We start from the raw sequence: 23527 nt of genomic DNA on the forward strand, positions 1-23527 counted from the left end.
TCCCATGTGTGACACACTCATTGAGTCCATAGATATGCCTCACTAACCAAGCAATAGCTAATAAATTAGCTTCTTGTTACAAAATGGATTAAATTCATTTTTCAACTAAAAATTATTACAATTAATGACAAAATTGACAAAATGATTAAAAGTATGCTTGAAATTTGTGCAAATTCATGAAAAATAAATTGTAAATTATGACATGTAAATAAATATTCACAGCCTTTGCTTAATATTGAAGCACCTCGGCAGCAATTGCAGCCTCAAGTCTTTTTGAGTTTGATGCTACAAGCTTGGCACATCAATTTCTCCCATTCTTCTTTACAGAACCTCTCATCAGGTTGGATGGGGAGGGTCAGTGCGCAGCCATTTTCACATCTGTTCAATTGGGTTAAACTCTGGGCTCTGGCTGGGCCACTCAAGGACATTTACAGAGTGGTACTGAATTCACTCCTTTGTTATTTTGGCTGCGTGCTCAAGGTTGTTGTTGTTGTTGTCTTGGATACATCTGTCCCTCAAACCAACAACATGATGCAGCTGCCACCATGCTTATGACTTGAGGCTGTAATTGCTGCCAAAGATGCTTTAACAAAGTATTGCGCAAAAGCTAAGCAGGCTATACTAGAATATCAAGCTTTGCTGTTGTTGTTGTTGTTGTTGTTGTATGACAAAATGTGGAACAAGTGAAGCACTGTGAATGCTTTCTGGATGTGCTTTACAGTCTCTGGAAGTACATGTGGAATTTATATTTAGGGCAGTTTTAAGAAAATGATTCTATACATAAAATCATCATTTGAATGAAGGGGTTAAGCTATACAAGGCATGGCATGCCTTCACGTTCTTCCCACATATCCCTGCTTGTCCAACTGTTACAACACAAATCCCACATGGAAAAACTTTACAAAATAGACTTCAAAACTTGTCTTTTACATTTTTGATCATGTTGGGTTGCAGACTGTAGAGAATGACAGCATGTCCCATCTGGGACATCTCACAACTATTTAATCAACACTGGTTGACAATCAATCTTATTCCCACTTTTTTCACATAGTATGCCTTCCCTGATCACTTTCTTTACTTAACTTTTTTCCTCCTAACCCTGCTTACCCCCTTCTTGTTTTCACCCATCCCCCCCTGCTCTGCTCTCTGCCTGTCCTCACAGATAAGTAGGAATCCCTCACCTTTCGCATAACGTCACATGGTAGCAATCAGAGTGGGCTTTGGCAGACAAATTAGGGCAGTTAATGTCGACCGGAGATCTGTGCAGAGGCGGGGAAGCTGGTGCTAAATGCCAACAGATGGGGCCTGAAGTGGATCGGCCCAGCCTGACACAGTCTGTTACAGTATAGCCTGAGGTGTAGAGCTTAAAAGGGCTTGAGCCTGGAGGAAAGAGGAGCGTTCTTCCTAAATTTATAAGTGAGTAATAGAAGACTTGGAAGCGAGGAATGTAGAGAGAAAGATTGGCAACTTTGGAAAAACTATTGAACCTGGGACCTACCTGTGATCCATGGTGGTGTCTCAAATCAGATTTTTTTGTTTTGTTTTGTTTCTTTGTGATTAAAAAACTTATTGTCATGATCATTCCTCCACCACCACCCAGGGGCTGTTTATACTGTATGAACTCCAAAAAAATGAGTCATATTCATCTAAAATGCAACTTCTCCTCCAGTTCACCCCTGAATTTTTGCATATTTCATCAAATCTTTGGCTGTGACGTTTGCATGCATCGCAAAGCCAATAATGCATAAGGATACTCCTCAAATGGCACCTTTTCTGTCATCACTTCTAAATTATGAATGGACAACGCTCGCTGAATTTGATTTATCCCGAATAGATTATCCCTCTAAAAAGTGGGTGCCGCTACACACATATTTTTTCCTCATATTCTCACATATTTGGGAGTTAAGTGTGTGTCCACTTTGGAAACCCCCGATTTAGCCCACAGGGCAAGTAATAATTGAGATTCTAGTGTGGCCAGCTCATATTAATGCCAAGACTTATCGTTACAGTCACCATAACTTCAGAAACACTAATAAAAAAGCTATATTTTCTTTTTGGTATTTCCTCAGATTCCCAGGCGCGCCCTAATTTTTGTATTCAGCCCTTTTCCCAAACCTAAATGTTCACCCAAGGCCTGATCTCGATGCTGAAGTATCCCATCGCAATCAGACACGGCATTCTTAGCCAAGCACAATATTGAGTGTCTGGTTATTGTTGTTTTTCTTTTTTAAATACATGAATAATTTGGCACGGGCATGAAAGTTTAATAATTACTGAAGTGCTGAAGCCAGGACTGTAATTGCTTAAGCAATGGCTTCAAAATGCTCAGTAATAAGTGAAACAGCTCATAAAGGGCTTATGCAAAATTTACCAGTGTAATTTCTATTTGTCCATCTGCACACAATCCGCTTTTTGTGATCACCTTAATACAGACACACACACACTTTGACTCACACACACATTCCTCTTATGTTACAGGCTTTGAAGAGGCAGACTCATCCCCATTTTCAACAGTACCCAATCAAACACAAAGCTGAGGGGCGGATTAGGAACAGGCTTGTGGTCCACAATGCTCCTATCAGGGACCACACTGGTTTTAAATTACCCCCCTATTCCTCACTCATTTTCAATCACTCACTAGCCCAATAAAGTTTGTTTCTGCAATAAAATGGGAAAAAAGAGAGCACTGAATTCCAGTTTTGTGCGGCGGCAGTCCCCTACAATTCCCGACGCTCTCTGTTTGTGTCTGGAAAATCGCTGGCCAGCAAAAGAGATGTGATTAGCCCACTTGCAGCCTAGAAAGGTTGAACGTTTTGAAAGCGAGAAGACGATGTTTCCCTTGGAAAGATGAAGGCAAAATGGAAAAACGGAAAGTTGGAAATACGAAGAGACCGAAGGATGACAGATGTGCGAGCAGAGGTGTGGTCATTGTCACGCATGTTGTCAGATCCAGAGGGAGCGGCGTCTCTTCAGACGACAGCTGGTTTCACTCAGAAAAGGAAAAAAAACAGACACACAGCAGAGAGGAGAGAGAAAGAGATCAGACCTTCACCACTGAATATTTATGATCTCGGTCCACACAGATTTCTTGCCACATTTTTGTTGCGGTTTTCGGGGGGTTAGTACTTGCTGACCCACACCCGAGTGTTCACAGATATACAGATGATGGAAAAGAGATAGGGGCTGGGGGAGGGCGGCGTGAAAAAGAGAAATAAGTCCCATTAGACCATTAGGATGGTAAGTTGCGGTGAAAATAAAAGAAGAGCATGAGGGGAAAAGAAAAGTCTTAGGAAAGAGACCTGCAGACACATACAGAGACCCCATGCTGGAAAATGCCGTTGTTGAGCTTTGAAGCACAGTGGTAATGAGGCTCCATTTAAATCCAATGAAGCCGCTTTGGCAGCTTATGAAAGCACAATTGGTAAGCCCCCTTCGTCTGCTGATGGGTGTGTGTGTGTTCCTGTGGTTGTGTGTGTGTCAGTAGAATAGGGAGGGGACAAACTGGACAATATTTGGCTTTACTTTAGTTTCTCTTTTCATCAAAGCAGCAAATTATTCACAAAACTCCCGTAAGTCAGTTTATTCTATAAACACTAGTAAACAAAGCTTAAATGTGACAGTGATTTACACTGGCTATAATTGATGTAACTTTCATTATAGCAGTAATTCGCAACGAACCCTATGAGGGAGCCCCTTAGCTCTTTAGATCAAGGTTTTCCATTACTGATGCATTCATCAAGGTGAAGGAAACAAAATTAGCTGACAGAGATGAATGCAGCGTGAGAGCAGTGCAGGTGATGAGGGAAAGTAATGTAGATGTTTTTGATAAACCTTTATAGAGACAAACAGTAGGTGGGCTGCATTACTTTAGAAAACATAGTGTAGAAGAAGCTTGTTAAGGGGCTTTTTGGATCAAGTGCCACTTGCAGGCCTGAAAACTAAAGTCAACACCAAAAAGTGGAGTTGCTCAAGTGGGTACTTGAAGCTGACTCCAAAAATCAGTCCCCACAAGAAAAAGAAGTGGTTTTGGTCTCTACAATAAAAGAAGCTGTACTGGGAAGGATTTCGTGATTAACTGACTTGTTTGAATTGTATTAGAAGCTTATAAATTATTAGGAGTTTGGCCATTCTGAATGAGGGCTGCCGTTATCATCTAATTCTGACCAGTCAGCTGAACCTAGTCCCATATTTGTGGTAGCAGTTATCCCATGTGTGACACACTTACACTGGATACACCTTGCTAACCAAGCAATAGCTAATAAATTAGCACCCCATAATCTTTCGTCCAAGTGGCTATTTCTGATTAGATTTGAGTCTTCATAACAGGACTTTATAAACCAACATCGCCATGATCATCTTTATGGGTAAACCTTGAAAACCCTAAACCTTTCAATGAGGTTTGGCAACCACCAGTGGTAAGGGAAAAATGTGCATTTCCCAGCTGGTCGCCAAGCGGTTGCTTGAGGTTGGTGGCAGTTGCTGTGAAATCAGTTGCCAAATCCCCGGCCATGCAGGCTGATCAGTGAGGTGGAGAATGCTGGCAGTCGCAATCTGAAATTGGTTACAAAGAGGTATGCCACGTTGCACCAAAAACATACCAGCATTTTCTTTGATTGCTAACAGATTTTCATGGTTCCCCTAGATTGCAATACACTGACTTGTCAAAAAAACAATCAACCGTTGCTCTCCGAGCTGTAGTGAAACTGTTAAAAGCGCAACACAAAACATTAACGGAGAATGTTTGCCTTCAAAGTCAAACTTCCACCCTTTGAAACATGTTGGCTGCCTCTGTGAATCACAGCTTTTAGCCACTTAACTAGTAATTTCCAAGTGTTATCATGTTGTCATCTTCAATGGAAACTACAGGCAATTGCAGCAATCTGCTAGTGACCAAAGCAAAAACAAGGACCTTTGCTGCACCCTCTTTTCGACTGATGTTCACCCAGCGATTCTCAACAACCAGTAAAGGAACACACATTATTCCCACCAGCTGGTCTCTAAGCCTGTGTGACTGAGGCCTTAAAAGTTTCGACCACTCAAAGATTAATCGCTAAAAATCGATGTAGCAACCAGCAGTTTGTAAAATGTTGTTATGAAGACTCAAATGTCAAATTTTCAATGTTGTTTCTAACTGAAGAAAGAAAAAGGAAACTGTATGTGACAGAATTCCCCTATCTTTGTGATTCACTAGTATAGTCTATGGATAAACCTTGCTAACCAAGGTAACTGGGACTTATTGATAGCTTAGGACTCCACCCTCCCATCCCAATATGTTAATAGTTAATGGTAGCCAAAAAGCTAAAGCTGAGGCTTCAAATGAACTTTACAAAATAAAGGGTGACATCAAAGTGGGTTTGGGGTCTGGGACTCGGTTATTGGTTGTCACAGAGATTAAAAAAAAGGAGAAAGCTTGGTCTTAACATCTTTATTTTGTTATTCATAAGAAGAAGCGAAGAACTGAGGCAATATTTTGCTCATGTAAATGCTGATCATCTTTAATGACTGAATGTCCTACAGGACAAAGGATTTTCAGTTTTGTTCTGGTTGTAGACGGTTTTGCTTTGGTGTATAGTTAACTGAACTCAATATAAACAGCAACTTGATAGAAGGCCAGGATGTCCAGGAGAGAGATGCTTGATTCAGAGATTCAAGATATGTTTCAGTGTGTGTGTGTGTCCAGTCTGTGAAACCTCTATTCTCAGAGCCTCAGTGGCCATGCCTGGGGAGAGTGATGATAAATGACTGCTTTCCTGTAATTTACCTTCAGGAGAATGGATGGAGCTGGCCTGTTTGGTTAGTGGGTGGGGAGATGAGGAAGAGAGGACACTGTAGGTGAAAAAAAAGAGAAAGAGAGTAAGGAGATTCCTGCTTTGAGCCTTTCTCTGGAGTTGGGTTTCCTCCAAGGTGAGGAACGCATTAAATTGTGTGTATATACTGTGTGTGTGCGCCTCATTGTTTATTTACAGAGCTTTAGCTCTTGCAGCGTTCATAGAGGAGGGGAGCCGCTCTACCCAATATTCTCTTCTTCAAACCCCCATCTAGCCCCCGTGAGTGGAAACATACCAGAGCAGTGCCAACTGTGTTTGAGCAATGGAGAAAACACACATGATCAATTTTATATAATTTCTGCAGCTAAGGCTAATAGCCGCTATTAAAGAGACAGATGATCAACACAACGCACAGTTCATTACCTAATAATTTATTTTTTACCATTTAGATTAAAAAGTCAGTGGTTCATTGCCTCAGAGGAAAATGTACAAGGAAGACTTCGATATAACAGAAGTGAAAAGCAGTGCTAGACTGAGGGCAGGATCCCTTTGTTCCCCCCAAAAAGGTAGGTGGACAATTTTTGTGTGAGTGAACCATTATTCCCAGGACATTAATGTAACAGGACATGGTGGGCTTTGTGTGTCAGTTTCCATCTGTACCTCTATGGGAAAAGCAGAGGGTCCAGTCAGTCACGTTTTTACTCCATTCACCTCAAAGTCATTTACAATTGGGTGGTTGTTGTCTGGAAACAACATAAAACCGAAAGGAATACATTCTGTGTAATATCTGAACCACGTCTTCTGGTCGTGATCACGAAAGCATATGTTCCTGGTTTCTACATCCATATAACATCCATAATCATCTGGTTTGTACATCCATAAATGTGAGTCATCCCAGGCTAAGTGATGCTTTACAAAAGACAACATAAACGGCAGAGGCAGTTCAGTACATATTTACAATATTAAAAAAAAAAAAAAATGCATCAGGACAAGCCAAATGTGTGGATGAAAATGACGCATGTGCACAAAGAAAAAAAAAATAGTCAAAAAACAAACAATGGGAAGTTGACCAAGAAAATTTGTGTGATTTAATTCTTCATCATGGACCGTTTCAGAACCCTACCCCCACCCAAAAACGCTAAACTTCAAATAAGTTTCCTCTCACCTCTCTGCAAGTTGTGTGTGTCACTTGTTTGCTCGGGAAGGTTAATTAAACACACAAACTCACACACCTGTGAATGCTATAAACGCTGTGGAAAAAAATACACAGGGGGGAGGAAGCAAAGTGAAGCAGTTATGGTCTCAGTTCCACTGCCAAGCTGCTGGGCTTGTTAATATAAAACAACAGGATGGCTCTCTCTATGAGGCTCACAAAATAGCTTTCACAAGCGCTACACTTCCACCCCCTAACCCCCCACTTGAACAAAATCTGGCCAATTTTAACCTATTTTGATTTCGATGTTCAGGGTGGGCACTTAAGAAAAGGAAAAGCTGGTTCGTAGTTTTCGATCATGTGACCTGTGCAGAGGCCTGCAGGGAAAACTGTATTTTTTTTTCCAGCTTACATACCAGACCCTCCACAGAACTGCAGGAGAACCGTGTAAATATTTCATCTTTTACAATCCATGAATGTTTAGATCACCCTTTTAAAGGATTCACACAAAGATGTGATCCCGCTCCATTCTGGTGATGTTTTACTTGAACTCTACATGGATAAAAAATTTTGGACCACACCTTTTTATGAATTCAAGTGTTTTCAAACCCATTGCCACAGGTGTATAAAATGAAGCACCTAGCAACGCAGTCTGCGTTTACAAGCATTTGTGGAAGATCAGTTCTAAAGAGCTCATTGAAATCCATCACATTTGTAATTTTTTCCCCTCTTCCAGATATTCTACGATAAGCTATCGGTGGTATTATCGCAAACATGGGTGTGTTTAGAAATAGTGACAAAGTGGAAGGCCATGTGAGGTTACAGAGCAACCGCTAAGGTGCACCTGTGACTCAGTAACTGCAGATTTGCAAACCTTGTTTGCTGTGTGCCAGGAGCTTCACGACATGGATTTTGGTACCTGAGCAGCTCTTGTAGGTGTGAGGTAAACTACTTTTGTCCATATAGTGCATTTAGTGGAGATTCCTTCACTTTACACTGCAGTGCAAAAGCACAAACATGCTTAATCTTGATTTGATTTGCTCTTTTAGATTTGAAGGTAAAAAAGCTCTCAACTATTAAAACAAAGGCAAGGGCGCTTTAGCTAAAACTAGCTAGCTAACACATGGTGATCCCTCAGCTGCTGGCTTCAGATGTTTTATGGCAGAAGTGACACACCAGTAACATTTTGTTTAACATCATTATAGTGAAACTTATTTCCTATTGCTATTGACAAGATCAGTTGCTGTGGTGGATTGGTGTGATCTGTCCGCAGTAGCTGCATGACAGGATGCCTCAGTATACCTTTCACGCTGGTCTGTTTGTTCGCCACAGGCAACGTCATCATCATAGTCCTAAACATTTATGGTGCAGGAAGCTGCTACAGTACTCCTCGGAACAATAGGTGTCGCTACTCTGAAAAAAAACCCTCTGCATCGGCACTGATATAAGGGAAATCGCCTCCATCTATACTTTTTTCTCCACCAAGTCATCTTACAACATGTCCGTCTGATCTGTGACCATGTGAGCAGTAAAACCTGACATGATTGTACACTTTTATCTGCTTGGCTGGTACAACGGGGCCCTTAGGCTAAATGTGTTCCCATGCAGTGCCACACTCTAAAGATTTGCAGGCAGGATAGTTATACATGTGTATAGTTTAAGAACTATCCAGCATTTTGGGTAAACTGAACTGGCAAAAATGATCAACAGGCATCGGAAAAAGCCTCTTTTGGAAGCGTTCCTATAGTGTGACATATCACGTGAAAACTAGAAGAGAAAGAATTTTGTGGAATTCCTTCACGAGGGTGTTGGGTGCTCAAGGAGCTGAGGCAAATATTTTGACAATTCATTGTAATGCCAGACTTACATACCAAGATGCGGACACGGGTGCTACTGTAACACCACCTGTCTGACAGGTCACAGAGGACAGCCGACACATAAATAAAGGACTGCTTCTGCATTTTTGAGAAATTCCATCAGTGGGATTTGTGCCCTCAGCATAGTGCCATAGAAAACCTTTTTTTTGTCACACATCAGAAGTCGTGGTGGCTTATAATTCATTTTGGTTACAACTTGTTTTTGCATTGTATTATAAAAAACAAAAACAAAAAATGTCTTGATGAGAGTGAAAAGCATGAAGAGCCACAATCGTTTGAACAACATCTAGTCATGTTCAGAGTTCATAACAGCATCAAATATCATGCCATTAGACGTCCTCAGTTCTAATAACACTTCATAAACACAATCAGACCATTTACCTGTGTGTCTTTTCTTTGCAGATTGATTTACATTCTCAGAAAACAAGAACTACAGTGCAGTACTATACACCACAGAGGAGTCTGGAAGCCTCTTTCTGTGCTTTCACTTATCTAAAACACTAAATACACAACATGCAAAATGGGTTAAAAGGAGAATTCGGGGGGGGGGGGGGGGGGGGGGAGGGGTGGAGGGAGGGAGTTTGTGGCTGACACACAGACGAGAGCAGAGGAGAGACACTTTTGGAGGAATGACAAACCAAACATGCCGCCAAAGCCAAAGGAGCGTAACCACAAGCTAGCATGAGATGCCTGTAGGAACACTCAATGCTATGTGAGCTTGATGTGCCCCTCAACTAAACTGTGTGTTTATATTGTACTCTATTTAAATAAATTGTAAAGTCGTTTACAAAATGAAATAACTGCAAAAGGCAGATAAAAAGCTTGAGAGCAACCAGATGGGTCTCTCTGCGGTTAATTCGTTGGTCCTGACTTTCATAGTCTCTTAATTGAATTTAAAAACTGACTACTCTTATTTGGCAAGGCATGACAGGGTTATGCATTTGGGGTGGGCAAGTGGTGGAAGATGACCTGGGAAGTTTTCCTTTGGATCTTCATGCTCATATTAGTTTACCTCTCTCTGCTCCCTGTAAGGATTTGATGGACCAGCAAAAGAAAAAAGAAAAAACTCCACAAACATGCAAACTTAACAAAGCACATGAGGACTGAAATATGATCCTCTCATGTCATAATACAATCAGTGAGCACTAAAAATGTTCCAGGCTCATTCATTTTGTCGAAATACTAAGCAAGGAATGAAAAACAAAAACGAAAAAACCCAACAACACAGCTACGTCTTTTCTTTATCCAACTTGTTTTTGTGTTTTTACTGCATGAAAAAGGAACTCTTGTTTCAATCTCTTGTTGTGGCAAACAAAAGCCTGCCAGTCTTCATCAGTCAACGCAATGAAATGTTCGGCCATTTTTAAAGACATAAGTGACGCTGGCCACACAGCAACGTCTGGAAGAGCTGTACCCAGCAAAGAGAATATCCATGAAGCGCAAAAGTCTCAATGGAAAAGTTGGTTTTGTTCTGAAATTCGGTCTGCGCCGCTTCATCTTCCACAAAGTGACAGGCCATGAGTCATGATGGTGACTTTATAAACCACTCATAAGAGGGAACAGTGGTGAAGAGGCCTGCGATGTGACTCACTCGTATCCCTTTGTTGCATTGGGCACATCTCAAATAAGGATGTGGATGGCTGAGATAGCAAAGTAGCCACACAAGATATACAAACTCTAGTATGAGCAGTGACATCGGGCACTTGACCGTATAAGAGCCTACGTGAGCAGTTTATTCTGTGAGGGCTGTGTGGTGGTGGCGGCAGCAGCAGTGGTGGTGTGACTGAGGTTTGCTGTGGAAAATGTCCCTGCAAAGGGAGCCCTTGGTTCCTCGTAGGACATAGAAGTCCTATAGTCCAAAGAAGATACTGCAAAGACCTTGAGAAATTAGGCCTGTTTTGACAGGAAAATTCTGAAGGTCATCAGTGTGAGGTGGCCAAGCTGGAGATCTGTAGCTTGTTTTGTTGCTGATATCAGTCTGTGAAGTGATAAACACTCTATAATAAAATCCTCAGAGAACAGTGAGGGGTGAGCATTGGTAGTCTTGCATGGAAATACCTTAAAATGGCAGAAGACAGGCAGTTTTGACAGGTGGAGGTCAGGGGGTTGTATTTTTTAGCAGGGGGTTGGACAGTTCAGTTGCCGTCGTCGAGGGGGGGAAATGGCGCCTGCTTTTGTCTACACTTCACACCCTTTTTAATGGTCCCTTTTTAAGGCAAACCAATCGGACAAATAGACAAGTGGCCTTACAATGAAAAAAACTTGAAAAATAAAAATGAAAATAATTATACAATATACACAAAACGTGGTCCTTAAAACAGGCAGGGTACATGCAGTCTTTGTAATGTGCAGCGTTCCCACAATGGAGGAGAAGAAAGGACTCGAGTGGCCGGGGATAAGAGAAGTCAAGAGTCAGGATTTGTGATTGAGTGCTGTGGAGGGAGAGGTAGGGATGGACGCTGCTTTTCCCAATCATGCTTTGCTGCACTTCCCCTTCTTCTCCTTGCGCTGGAACTTCCTCAGACGTCTCGTCCAAACGTCTCTCCACTGGATCACCAGGCTGTTCTTATCGGCCACCAAGCCTATGCGCTCCGCCCCTGGACTGCTGGCTCCACCTCCGGGCCCGACTCCTGGACCTGCTCCTGGGCCCGTTCCACCTTCAGCGCCACCCATCACCAAAAATCGTTTGCTCATCTGGATTTTGGGACACTTGCAGGCAAGGTCCTTCATGTGTACCCACAAGATGTTGTCACCTCTCTTTAAGGGTTCGCCCCGGCTCTTGTACACAGCCACCACGCTAACGGAGAACTTGGCCCAGTCACCCACCGTCTCCATGTCCAGCACGTTCACTTGGACAGCTGGGAACACATTTGCAAGAAACACACTCAAAACTCTTTACGCTTTTTAATTAATGGTATGGAAAGGAATTCTGCTCTCTTACCATAATCCTTCTTGCAGTATTTCTTCATGTTGATCTTCAAGTTGCCTTTCACTGGTTTACAGTAGGACTCACAATCTGCAAAAATAAGGACAACCAAGTTCACACCTGAAATGCAGGCAGTGACTCCAGTGCTTGTTTTCCACCAACATGTGGCTGGGGCCAGTTCTCTCTTGGTGCACTGAAAACCATCCTTCATTTTGACAGATTTGGGAACCAAATGTTGCATAGTGTTACTAACAGAAGTCGGTGTGATTTCCTTGGGAAGAATATCATGGTCAACAGAATCTGCAGACTCCAAATGCCAGTCACTTGTGAACCCTCCCTTTGGGACAGATTTTTGACACAAGTCATCAGTCTTCTTTTTTGTGGTGGAAATGTGTTTAAGCATTTATAGGCTAGGCACAGTCACAGTATTGGTGAAAAAGGTACCAAAGGAGCACATGAATCTTTCATATTTGCTCAGTCTTACTAACACGTTGTAATGCATAATTAGTGTCACATCACTTTAAAATATAAAACGCAGTGATCAAGCAAATATAAACATAACATTGTGATATGTGCTGATTTCTATATAGAAAGGCCAACTTTGACTCCCCGTCCCATTAATATATTTCACATTTTTTTATAAACACAAAAAATACACATCAAAGCATGATCTACTTTTTAAATACATGTGTATTTTTTTCTATAATAACTGAGTAAACTTATACTTGCCTTTACAAACTGACTGATGTTGCCAAAGGCTGAAAGGAAAACTGGAGCAGCGCTAAATAATAGTTGGGCTTGGTGTGGTTTTTGTGTGCTAAAAAACAGCTTCTGACAAATCACACATCCAAATCCCTGCAACAGCCAGTGCTGGGAGGCAAGTGAAACATACCAGAGGAGTAAAAGTGTTCAGTTTGACATGTTCTCCGGGGCCTTGAGAAAAGGCAGAGCGTGGTGGAAGCAGGTCATGGTTGGATGAATGTGGATAGGCCTTGGCTGCCAGAGTGACAACTAAGACCACACACTGGACCAATGACCTCTGCTGACCATTAGTAGGTGGGGTTGCAAATGATGTGGTTTTTACGTTTATGAATATGACAGTCAAAATTGATTTCTAGGCTGGATGACCATTCTCTGATCTTTTTCTGACCGACTTTAAGGCCAGTCACGGTTTGGTTTAGCTGTTCTGTGTCCTCCAGCATCTTTTTCAATCCAGCTTTTCCCTCATGCAGATTTTGGCCAAAGAGCAGGCATGTGGCGCTGGAAACACTTTGGCGCTTGATTTCAGCATTTGGAACCTGAGCAGCCACCTTTCCTTCTATTATATGACTCACAGCTTACCTGCAACCTGAATTAAATTAAAAAAAAAAGAAAAAAACAAATTATTATATATATATATATATATATATATATATATATATATATATATATATATATATATATATATATATATATATATATATAAGTTGTTTGTAATTTTATGTTGAGGAATAGCTGTGTACAGCAGTTTCAATGGACCAGAAAGGTCGGAAAGAAACTCTCAGTTGTGTTATAGAACCCTTCAAAGATTTGAAAGCATATGCATGTAATTACATCGCGTGGTTTATTTTCTTGTAGTCCTGAAATATTTGTTTTGCCATGTCTGTATTCTCGGAGATCGGAAAACATGTTTTGCAAGAACAAAGAGCAAAAGGAAAGGGAAACTGAGAAGATAAGCATGATTAAATAGGCTTAAACAGATGAAGTGCGCTAAAACAATGATAAGAATCCCTTTTAAACTTTAAAGCATTCACTGTGCTTTTAACTCAATTTCTGCCACTGGAGCTGCAGAAAGAAAAATGCTGTTGTTTGTTAGTAAGACTCATCTGTGGTTGACACAGGCTGCTGGATTCTGTGACTCATTGAATTTTGGATCCACAGCATAAAAATAAAAATCTATGAGAAGGATACAAAATAAGTTTTAAAAAAATGAAAATGGTGAACTGAAATTGCAAAAGAAACAGAGTTTTAGTCACTTCTAATGAAGGGACGTGAAAAGTTGACCACCAACAAACCACACGCTGGTAAGTGGACTGGTATCTCTCGTTCCCTTCAAGAGGAATAACCATTTAGCCGTTTTTGCTTTCCAAAGAAAACCAAATAAAAATCGCTGGACATGAAATGTCCAAGTTTAAAAACAAAAAAAAGAGAAAAATGACCCTTTTGGGAATGTTGTATGAGTGAAAGGGTGTTGTATTGTTCATTTTTTTTTGTGGAAGAACTGAGGAGGAGGAAGAAACGGGGGACCGAGGAGCTCATTAAAACGTCCAGAAAGGTTGGCTGTATATCAGAGTGCTGGAGATTTTATTAGCCAGAGAGAGGAAAGAAGGGGAAACACAAAAGGAGAAAGAAGATGACTTTCAATACGCTGCAATGAGTGAAGGTGTGGATGAGTGCAAAGGTGTGTGGTGCATGCGTGTACGTTTTACTTTAAATAAATGTTGCAGAATATCACAGTCTACTTAAGGGCTTTCTCATTAGTACAGAGTATGTGGTATTCATGTAAGTATGCATGCAGCTGTGACAGGCGTGCATGTGCATGAGATGAGCATGGATTTCATTAGATCACAGCTGTTTTGTGTATGTAGGTCTCTGTTTTTGTATACAGTGGCTAACCTGCTCTTGAAACTCTGGCTGGGGCGACAGTATGCTCTTTCCCATGAAGCACTACTTACTGCTGGGTGATCACCTGGAAAAGCTCTCGGTGAATTGCCCAATGACCCAGAAGGCCAGCCTGCTGAAAACATGCACAATTGGCTCCAAGACTCTCGATGCCCTCTTTCCCTTGAGCCCCTTTCACTGTGCCATGACAAGGACAAATTGCATCCAACGCCCCTTACACAAAAAGATTTTGGGGGCCTTAGGTTTCTGATGGTGAAGCTCTTTCTGTGGTAGTTTAGGAAGGAGAAAGATGGGGGAAATGCGCTGGTGTGTTTGGTAGAAGCTGAGGTGACTTGACAATCAATGACTCTTGTGTTCTTAGACCCTGTAACATTTTCCCAGGAAAGTAGTAAACAAGAAAGGGCTGGACTCTGCTTCTTTGGGTTAAAAAGACCCAAGCGATGGCGGTAAAAGGTTATACAGAACAAGTTGTAAATGAGTGAAGAAGCTGCGAGTCTAAGGAAAATTAAATTCAGGACTTACAGTCACAGTAAAAAGAAAGTACACCCTCTGTCAGTTCCAATGTTTCCAAAGGAATTTTTTCCAGATGCAATTTTGCAAACTTGAGTTGTGCTGCCATGTTCGAAAGAGAAGAAGTTTCCTCCTGGAGACACTTCCAAACAATCCATACTTGTCCAGTCTTTTTCTAATCGTATTATCACGAACTTAACATTGACCATGCTGAGGCATGTGCAGTCTGAGGTGTAGCCTTTCTGTTTTGAAGTTTCTCTGAACATTGTACGGTCTTGACTTTGGGGTGAATTTGCTGGGACATCCACTCCTGCGAACGGTTTTGAATGTTTTTCACCAGTGGAATAATCTTTCTCACTCTACAATGATGGATTTCAAATTACTAGTTCCAACTTCGCAGATTGGTGAGCAGCATCAGTTGCTTCTCTGAGATGATTTCTGATGCATTTCTTCTTTAATGTTGTGCTAATACACAATTGAATACTCCAGACCTGCAAACTGTCCGAACTTCAGCTTTTATAGAGATGCTCACACTGAGGATGTACTTTCACACACAATTCTGCGTTAGCATTTTTAAAAATAATAACACAGTATAATCATGTGTTGTTCTTCTGAGGTTGTATTTACATAATTTTAAGACCTGATTTTATGTTTACTTTAACTACACTCACTTGTAAACATAGTCATGGTAAAAAAAAATGAGATGAAAGATCTTTGGCTAGAATTCACCTCACCTAATTGAAATCATTTAGGTAAAGTTTGATCCCAATTGGATTTATTTTATGCAATTATCTGCTCTAAATCTCAATAATTAACCTACCACGATTAATCTGTTGTAATAAACCATTTCTTTCCCCCATTTTTTGTCCACGATTTTTGCTAAGCTAACCAGTAACCGGTAAGCTTAGCTTAGCTAGTTTACAACATTTACCTTAGAAACTTCACGAATTCTCCACCAGAAGAATGTTTTTCATTTCACACTATTAGACATATCTGGAGGTTTTTATTTGGAGTGTACAACCAATTTTGGCCTTTTATGTGGACCTCGGTAAGAGCCATTATAAACATCTTGAACTCTATGAATCGAGTCCTCAAAATTTATAGCATGCAACCTCGAAAGTTAAGTCGAAAGTTAAAGTTGGAAAATTTATTGTGAGGGTTCTGAAAATACGGATTATTTTTAGAAGAGAAAGGACATAAAAACAAGAAAACCATTATTGCTTTAAAAAGAATGGCAGTAATAGCAAATTTGGGAGGGGTGCACAGTCTGCCGCTTCAGTGATAATATATGATATAAATCCACTAATGAATCAACATTTCCAAATCAACACCACCATTTAAATCAAACAGTTGTAGAATGAAAAATGCGGACAGGGTAATTGACCGAAGCCTAGAGTGTTAGAGGGAGTGACTGAACAAATTTCCCCCAGTTACTTGCCAACACTCTTTTCATGCCTCGCAACGTTCCCCTTCCACTATATCTCCCAACTAAACTGTAATTAATCACCTCAGCTGCCTATCTTCTGCCCTTGGCTTAAAGCTGCACTTAAAGTCTGAGCACAGCGTGTCTCCACTAACTTGAGGCTAGCAGTTGGGGAAACTATGCCAAGGACACAGGTTTTTAAGTTTTAAGACAATGTAAAATTTTTCCGTCCCCAGTGCAATCGTTTCCCTGAGAACTTCAAATGAGCAAACCCGCCCTCTATTAATATTTATTCCACGCCTTAATATTTAATATTTCTGGACACGTATTTTATGTTTTTGTTCCTCTCATAAAGTAGGGGTGCTCAAGGTGCAAGGAGTATATACTAACCTGCTGGTTCCTCTGTGCTGCTCACGACAGCTGTGGGGTTGACCACAGGGATTTCTGAAACACGCACAAGAAACACAAAGTTATTTCAACGATTAATTCTAAGTCCACACCTTTTAAGTATGTCTGAAATGATCTGGCTGCCGGCCTACAATGAGAGCACGTGTGGTCAAAGAAACAAAGTGTGTCCAAATTCATTAAATGTGATCCCAAATATGGGGGTGGGATGGGAAATAGTACTGAGAAGAAGTAAAAAGTGCTATTTGAGGTCACTGGGGAAAAAAAGAAGAAGAATCAGGGTTGCCACACAGTAGGTTTGTGGTGTACTATATGTCAAACTTATGAAAACACACAGGGCTTTCCATACAGACGTGCTAGATAAACGCTAAGAGACTGACAGGAATACTTATTGGTGGTGAGAGGGAAGACCGGTTCAAATAAACCATACATGCCATAGACTAATGCAGTGGTTTCAGTGTCTTTTTTTAAGGAGATCTTCAGACTAACTGGAAGAAATAATCAAAGTCCAATGTTAGTTGATGCTTCACAAGAATCACACCATAAACCAGTTTGGAGGAGTCAGCGCATTGAAAGTAGGCACACAATGGCAAGGTGGCTACACTAGATTAGTTTCATCCTCCTCTAACAGATGTGGGGTTAACACTGCTGTGCAATCTCCATGCAAGCATGTATAGACAGATGGACGGATGGCAAAGGGGCAATTTTGGTGGGATCATCTTGAGACAGATACAGCCCTCCCTTGTTGTGCCCGCTGGCTACAAAAAAAAAAAAAAGTGCCTTGTAGAATTCCTCCAGGACTACTCCTTTAATCGTATGCATCTTTCCAATACAAATGCTAATGCTAACAACAGGCCCCTCTCCTTTTACCGTAAACAGAATTACTGGAACGCCGGCTTAGCATCCACCCAGAGGATCTGCTTTTGATTGGATTTGGAGGTTCAGGGGTTGGACCGAGTGTGTGAGAGTGTGTTGGCAGGAGGCAGAGGGGGGTTTCTTGGAAAGCTGTTTTGAGGCAAAAGCAGCAGTTGTCTCTCTAAAATTATGGACACCCTGCCAACAAAAACAAACAAGGGCACGGAGCTTTGTGAAGGCAGGCACAGCTGCTAGAAGCCACTTTGAGACCCTTTGCCCCGATGGCCACATCTTGTGAAGATAGACAGATGATGAAAGGATCATTCAGATGTGGGTTGCTGCCATCATACTAATTGGCTTCTTAATGGATTTGTCTTCTGTCTTGGGATACAGTATCCTCCAGGGGTAATATGCTGACATCAGGCTATAATGGCAGACAGGGTTGTCATAATGTGCATAGCTTAAGCATGCCCACACCCACTATTCCTCTTGTTCTCGATAGACAGTTCACCTAATGGCACTTAAACGAGTATAGTCTGCCATCCATGACCACGGTCGTCTTCTCCTTCTTGCCTATCCGCCATCTGCTTCGGAGCTGCATGCAAGAGGAACAACATGGCACCGTGTGGCAGTGTGGCAGAGCTGGTCACGGCACTGGGCGGCGCGGCATGACTTGATTTGGTGGAGGCTATCTTTTGATTGTTTGCAATGTGGCACAGACACGTGCTGGGCCCACGGGCAAAATTCGTAACTTGCGTGGACTCACATTCGCTTGTTACAGGAAATCAAAAACCTAAACACAGCTACTAGAGCACACACACACACACAAACACATATGGTACATAGTTAAGAGAAAGTAGAATAACAGCACAAGCGTTAACAACAGTATGCCTCTTTGTTCCTTTAGCATGGATCGCGTTTCAATTTAACCCAACTTTATGCTGGGGCACTCGTTTGGCTCACGTTTTGGGCTCTTCTCCATGAAATGTCATTGCAGTTTCAGTGGCTATGCAAGTCAACACACACACACACTTTCATATCCTAGTGAGGACATCTTGACAAAAGTCTTTCCCTAGCCGCTTACCCTAGCCTTTCAAAAATTAATGCCTTAACCATAACCCTTAGCCTAAACTTAAAATGCCTTCAAACTTGTGGGGACAGGCATTTTGTCCCCATAACTGACTGTTGTCCCCACAAGTAGTGTAGCATTCCAATTTTTGGTCCTCACAAATATATCCAAATACGGCAGGCGCGCGCACACACACACACACACACACACGGGTTATGTCTGTCCGATAGCCAGAAAGACTACATAAAAGTATGTTTTCACTTATGTTCTGTATTCTTCATGGTTTGGGTATGTGCTGCCTTTAGCTATGGATCATGCTTTTTGTCAGATTTTAATAGTCACAGGCAAGCTGATAAAATTAACCATGACGATCTGATCAGTGTCGCATGCAGTAACTGGTAGCTGCGTGTGGATGTGTGTCTGAGTTACTCACTGATGCAGGGGGCCACGGGCGAGCGGCTCTGCTGGTACCCTTTGGCGCAGCGGTTGCAGGTGATGCCCGTGACACCGTCCTTGCAGGGGCACTGGCCTGTGGTCTGGTTGCATGTCTTGCCTGCTGCGCCCACAGGGTGGCAGTCACAAGCTGGCGTGGGGGGGTTGGGGGAAGATGTCAAAGAGGGATGGAGGGTGGTGGGGCAGATAAAAGAGATAAGAGATACCAGTTCATCAAACCTGCTGCAAAATGCAAAATGATAAGACAAATCTCCTCCGACATTCAGTAAATATTATTGATTAATGATTGATTGACTGCATTAATACTGAATGTTTGGGGGCCCACATGTCTTTAGCCTTTATACCTAGGTTTCTCAAACTACTGCATTGTGAAAAACTGCATGCATATCCAGAAAACTGATGAGAAATAAGATATTTGTGTGGAGGACATTACAGGACAACTAAAAGCACAGAAAGCTATTAGATCGGGTGAACGATGCATGTAGTGCATCAGTTTCAGCAGGAGATGCAGACCAAATGCTCGTTTCCTCTTTCCTAAATGCTGCATGCAGCCTAGTGCCTGCCTGCCTGGTAACACACGCTCTGCTGTTTCATCACTTCCCAAAAGTTCCGTGGATGCCCACCAAATGCCAACACCAACAGGCAATGCTCCGGTCACCTCACTTTGGCAAGACTTTTGAGGTTTGCTTTTCTAGGTGATTTATTTAAGCCACTTTAACTCATTAGTTTTTTTGGATGTATGAAGAGCAGTTAATCATATGAGGCCTAGAGTGTTGGTTGAAGCCATTTGACAAAAGCTTACAAGAACACAGGAAGTGTGAAAGCAAAAACACAATAAGCCATGAAACCCAGTAGGAAAACTCTGCCTTTTCCCCCTTTGTTTTCAGTCTGACACTTTGGAAAAATACTCTCAGACTAACAAAAAAAAAAAAAAAAAAAAAAAAAAGGCAAAAGCAAACTTGCAAGGGCCTCAGCTGTAACACAATAGTTGTAATTGTCCAGGCTTATCAAGAAAAGGCAAGAAGGACCAATATTTCATACAAGGGAAAAACCCTGTAATCCAGCAGACTTCTACAGAGCTTGCCAGGGAAAGGCAGCTGCTAACATGCCACGGTTTCTTCCCACCACCTGACGAAACTGTTAATGTGTTTATTTGCGCCCGCAGATTTTTTTTTTTTAAAGTTGCTACAACAAAGGAGAGGACCCTACCACCTGTTGGATCGGCAACGCGAGCGTTTAAATGGCTGAAACTGACCCAAGAGTGTCTGCATGACGGCAGGGTGTGAGGAGATTAGCTCAGCTCAGATCTTTAGAATCGTGTCTGCCTTTTCTGGCAAGGCCAACGAAGTCTACAGGTGTCAAAGTGGCTGCACACTGTTTGAAGCCGAGATGTAAATCTGATGCTTCATCATGAGTGCAAAATCCCCATTATTTGAGTCACGCAGACTCCAATGGGAAACTTCAGCTTTGAAGGCACTTGGTAAAGTGCGACTGAACTAAGGACAAGAACGTTAAGCATGTGGCAGGGTGTGATGCAGGACTAATTCGGGTGCCGGGGGTCACCAGACGCCTTTTTATGCTGTGCCAGCAACCTCCACCTTCATTTAGAGCCAGAGTTTCTTCTGCTTCTGGCTAGGAACTATTTGGGATTTTCCTGAAGTTTGCATTCTCAATAAAACTCAAATGATATAGTGCATTGGTCCGTCAACTTTTACCGTTTTTCAAGTAATGAAAAACGCTTTCAGACCAAAGGAAAAGCACATGTGAGATGACCCATGTCATAATCCCAAGTTGTTCCTGCAGAGACATGTGACAAAGGCAAGGAGTTTTACAAGCTATTGTCTCTGCACTGATCACTTAACATTGACAGGGCTGGTCAGTATAAACAAACTGCGAATGATGCACAGGACCCCCTCGCTTCCCTTCTAATTGAGACTCTGACTGTTTGGAGTTCAGAGGTTACTGTCAGTGTTCACATTGTTCAGTAAATAACCAGCAACGGCCAGATCTGAACGAGCTGTCAGGGGCAGGCAGGATGGAGACGGGGGTTTGGTCGTGTCAGTCTAACCCCCAGCCTTCCTTCCTCAAACTGTTTTTCTGAGGTTTTATGTGCAGAGGCTAGAGCCAGTTAGAAAGCTGTAAAAATGTCCTCAGATGTTGATGGCTTTTCAAGCCCATGTGACTGCAGATGTGACAGGCGCTGCATTGGGATTTGCAGTCCCTTTCTCAGGCGTCTGCTTGTTTTAAGTGATTCAAGTGATTTTAAGTGACTGTGTTACTCAACTTGTGGTGACTGCACTTTGTTCACTTCAGTTTTATTTATGTAGCGCCAAATCACAAAAACAGTCACACCAAGGCATTTAATACTTAAACCCCAACCAATCAGATGATCCCCTATGAGCAAGCGCTTGGCGACCGTGGGAAGGAAAAACTCCCTTTTAACTAGAAGAAACTTCCAGAACAACCAGGCTCACGGCTGGGCAGCCATCCGCTGAGAGCAGTTGGGGGTGAGGACACATGGAAGACTGCCTTTGTCTGCTGTCATGGAAAGTAGCTTTCAGATTTGCGGACTTAAAATATCCACGTTACTTCCGGAATCCTGGTTTTGTGTTTAGATTCCTTCAAATACGCCTCACACTGTGAACAGACAACTAGACCTGGACAAGTTTGATCAGTAACAGACACAACCCCTTCTAGATTCTGTACCGCCCACCAGCCTCCCTCTATTCCCGCCTCCTCCTCTGAACACACCTGTATTTTATTGCAGTAACTCCATTTCAGACATGACGACATGACACGCACCCCCTTCAACAATACCACACCCCTGACCTCTGTCGCGACCGGGTCACAGGCAGAAAGGACATGGAAAGCAAAGGGCTGGAAAGAAAATCATAGATGCTGGTATGAGAATAAGAGGAAGACAAAGGTTTAATGGGTTTGTAGAAAGGCAGAGTGAGGGAAGTCATAAGTCAGGGTGCAATCAGAGGTCCTGGTTGTAAACCATCTGGCAAGACAGAGATGAAGAAAAAGAGAGCAAAAGCAAATGACATCTCCTAGAATGCTGTGGATCAATCATGGAGCTGGCCCCCTCAGCTTTATAAATGTAAGCTTGGATTCTGTCACATCTGGAGCTTTTGGAAAGGAGGGTGTTAAACTGTTTATAACCTGATCACTTGACTTGGATCGCAGACAAACTGTAGTGTCAAGTGGCCTGCATGTGTGTGAAAACATTATGCTTCCACGTACTGCAGGAAATGAAAGATGAGAGAACCATTTGCACATGGGGATGCACATCTCAGAGCGGATCTGTTGTCAGGGGTGCAGCAGATCCCTTTCTGTTATTGTTTCAGTGCATTAACAGGTCAAATGACTTAAGTTTTAAGGTATGTGACCAAGTCGCTGTGGAGGGTTTTTTTTGTAATTTTTTTGGCCATTACACAATGAATGGCTCAACATCTCATTGAAACTACCATGGGCAACTGCGGCCTGATATCATGCCATTTCTAACCTCTCGGTGTTATATTACAGGCTGCAGAAGGAAAACTGACGAGAAGCCAGTGAGAGATTCCCACCGTGAAATTACAGCCAGGAGATCTTCATGGCTATGAGTGTTGGCAGCTTTCACTAGTGCCGTTTTTTATGTTCTGGAAGTGATTTTTTTAAACCTTCATCTGGATCATACGGCTACAAAACACTCTTATTTATTTGAGTATTTTCTCGAGCATCAAATACAGGAAACAAGTGTTATTTTTGCAATATTTCCAGCATAATATGGGGCTGAAAAATATCACTGCAAATGTGAAATAATGAAATCAATTTTCCATGAGACATGCATTGGTTACATGAAAATATTATGTGGTGTGTGGGCAAGGGGGGAAAACATTCGGTGGGGTGGCCAGAAAGACTCCAGGCATAGTATCAAATCATTTCTCTCTGCTATGGTATGGCAAATCAGACATGCTGATTTTTTTTTTTTTTTTAATATATACATATATAGTAAGAGTTGCCATGACAACATATGTTTCCACTCATAAAATATTACCACTTCTCCCCTTTCTCAAACACATAGACTGGCTCAATCAGTGTTTGTTTGAACATTTTGTAAACATTTAGCACCGAGTAGCGCCAAAGAAAAAGCTAAACTACATTTAAAGTAATAATCTGGGACATTTTCATATAATCACATATATCTATAAACAAATATTTTCTACTCTATTAATGACTGACATAACGCGAAGCGATCCGTGCTCGTGACTTGTGGTTGGTAATTCTTTCCCAGGAAACCACTTGTGTGTTATATTTCTGACAGCAGATGAAGAGCGAGCTCTGATCATAATCAAGGATAAATGAATGAGTGCTACAGTTCTGCAGTATGCTTGACTGAAGCCTAATAGAAGTATAGAGGAGGAATGAGCTCATGCAGCAAA

General features: G+C 41.9%; 1 protein-coding gene across 5 annotated transcripts in view; it reads right to left on the reverse strand.

The window, feature by feature from the left end:
- Positions 1–6183: 6183 nt before the first annotated feature.
- The window catches only part of ntn2 (netrin 2), a 44009-nt gene continuing 26665 nt past the window's right edge, over positions 6184–23527 (reverse strand). For all 5 annotated transcript variants that reach the window (XM_004571350.3, XM_076887413.1, XM_004571352.6 and 2 more), the window contains 4 exons: positions 19081–19230; positions 16709–16762; positions 11740–11814; positions 6184–11656 (listed from right to left, as the gene is read on the reverse strand). In XM_004571350.3, the coding sequence (XP_004571407.1) occupies positions 11271–11656; positions 11740–11814; positions 16709–16762; positions 19081–19230 (665 nt within the window). In that variant the 3' untranslated portion in view covers positions 6184–11270. The remainder of the gene's footprint in view (positions 11657–11739; positions 11815–16708; positions 16763–19080; positions 19231–23527) is intronic.

Source organism: Maylandia zebra, linkage group LG8 (assembly GCF_041146795.1).
Source record: "Maylandia zebra isolate NMK-2024a linkage group LG8, Mzebra_GT3a, whole genome shotgun sequence".
NCBI classification, from domain to species: Eukaryota; Metazoa; Chordata; class Actinopteri; order Cichliformes; family Cichlidae; genus Maylandia; species Maylandia zebra.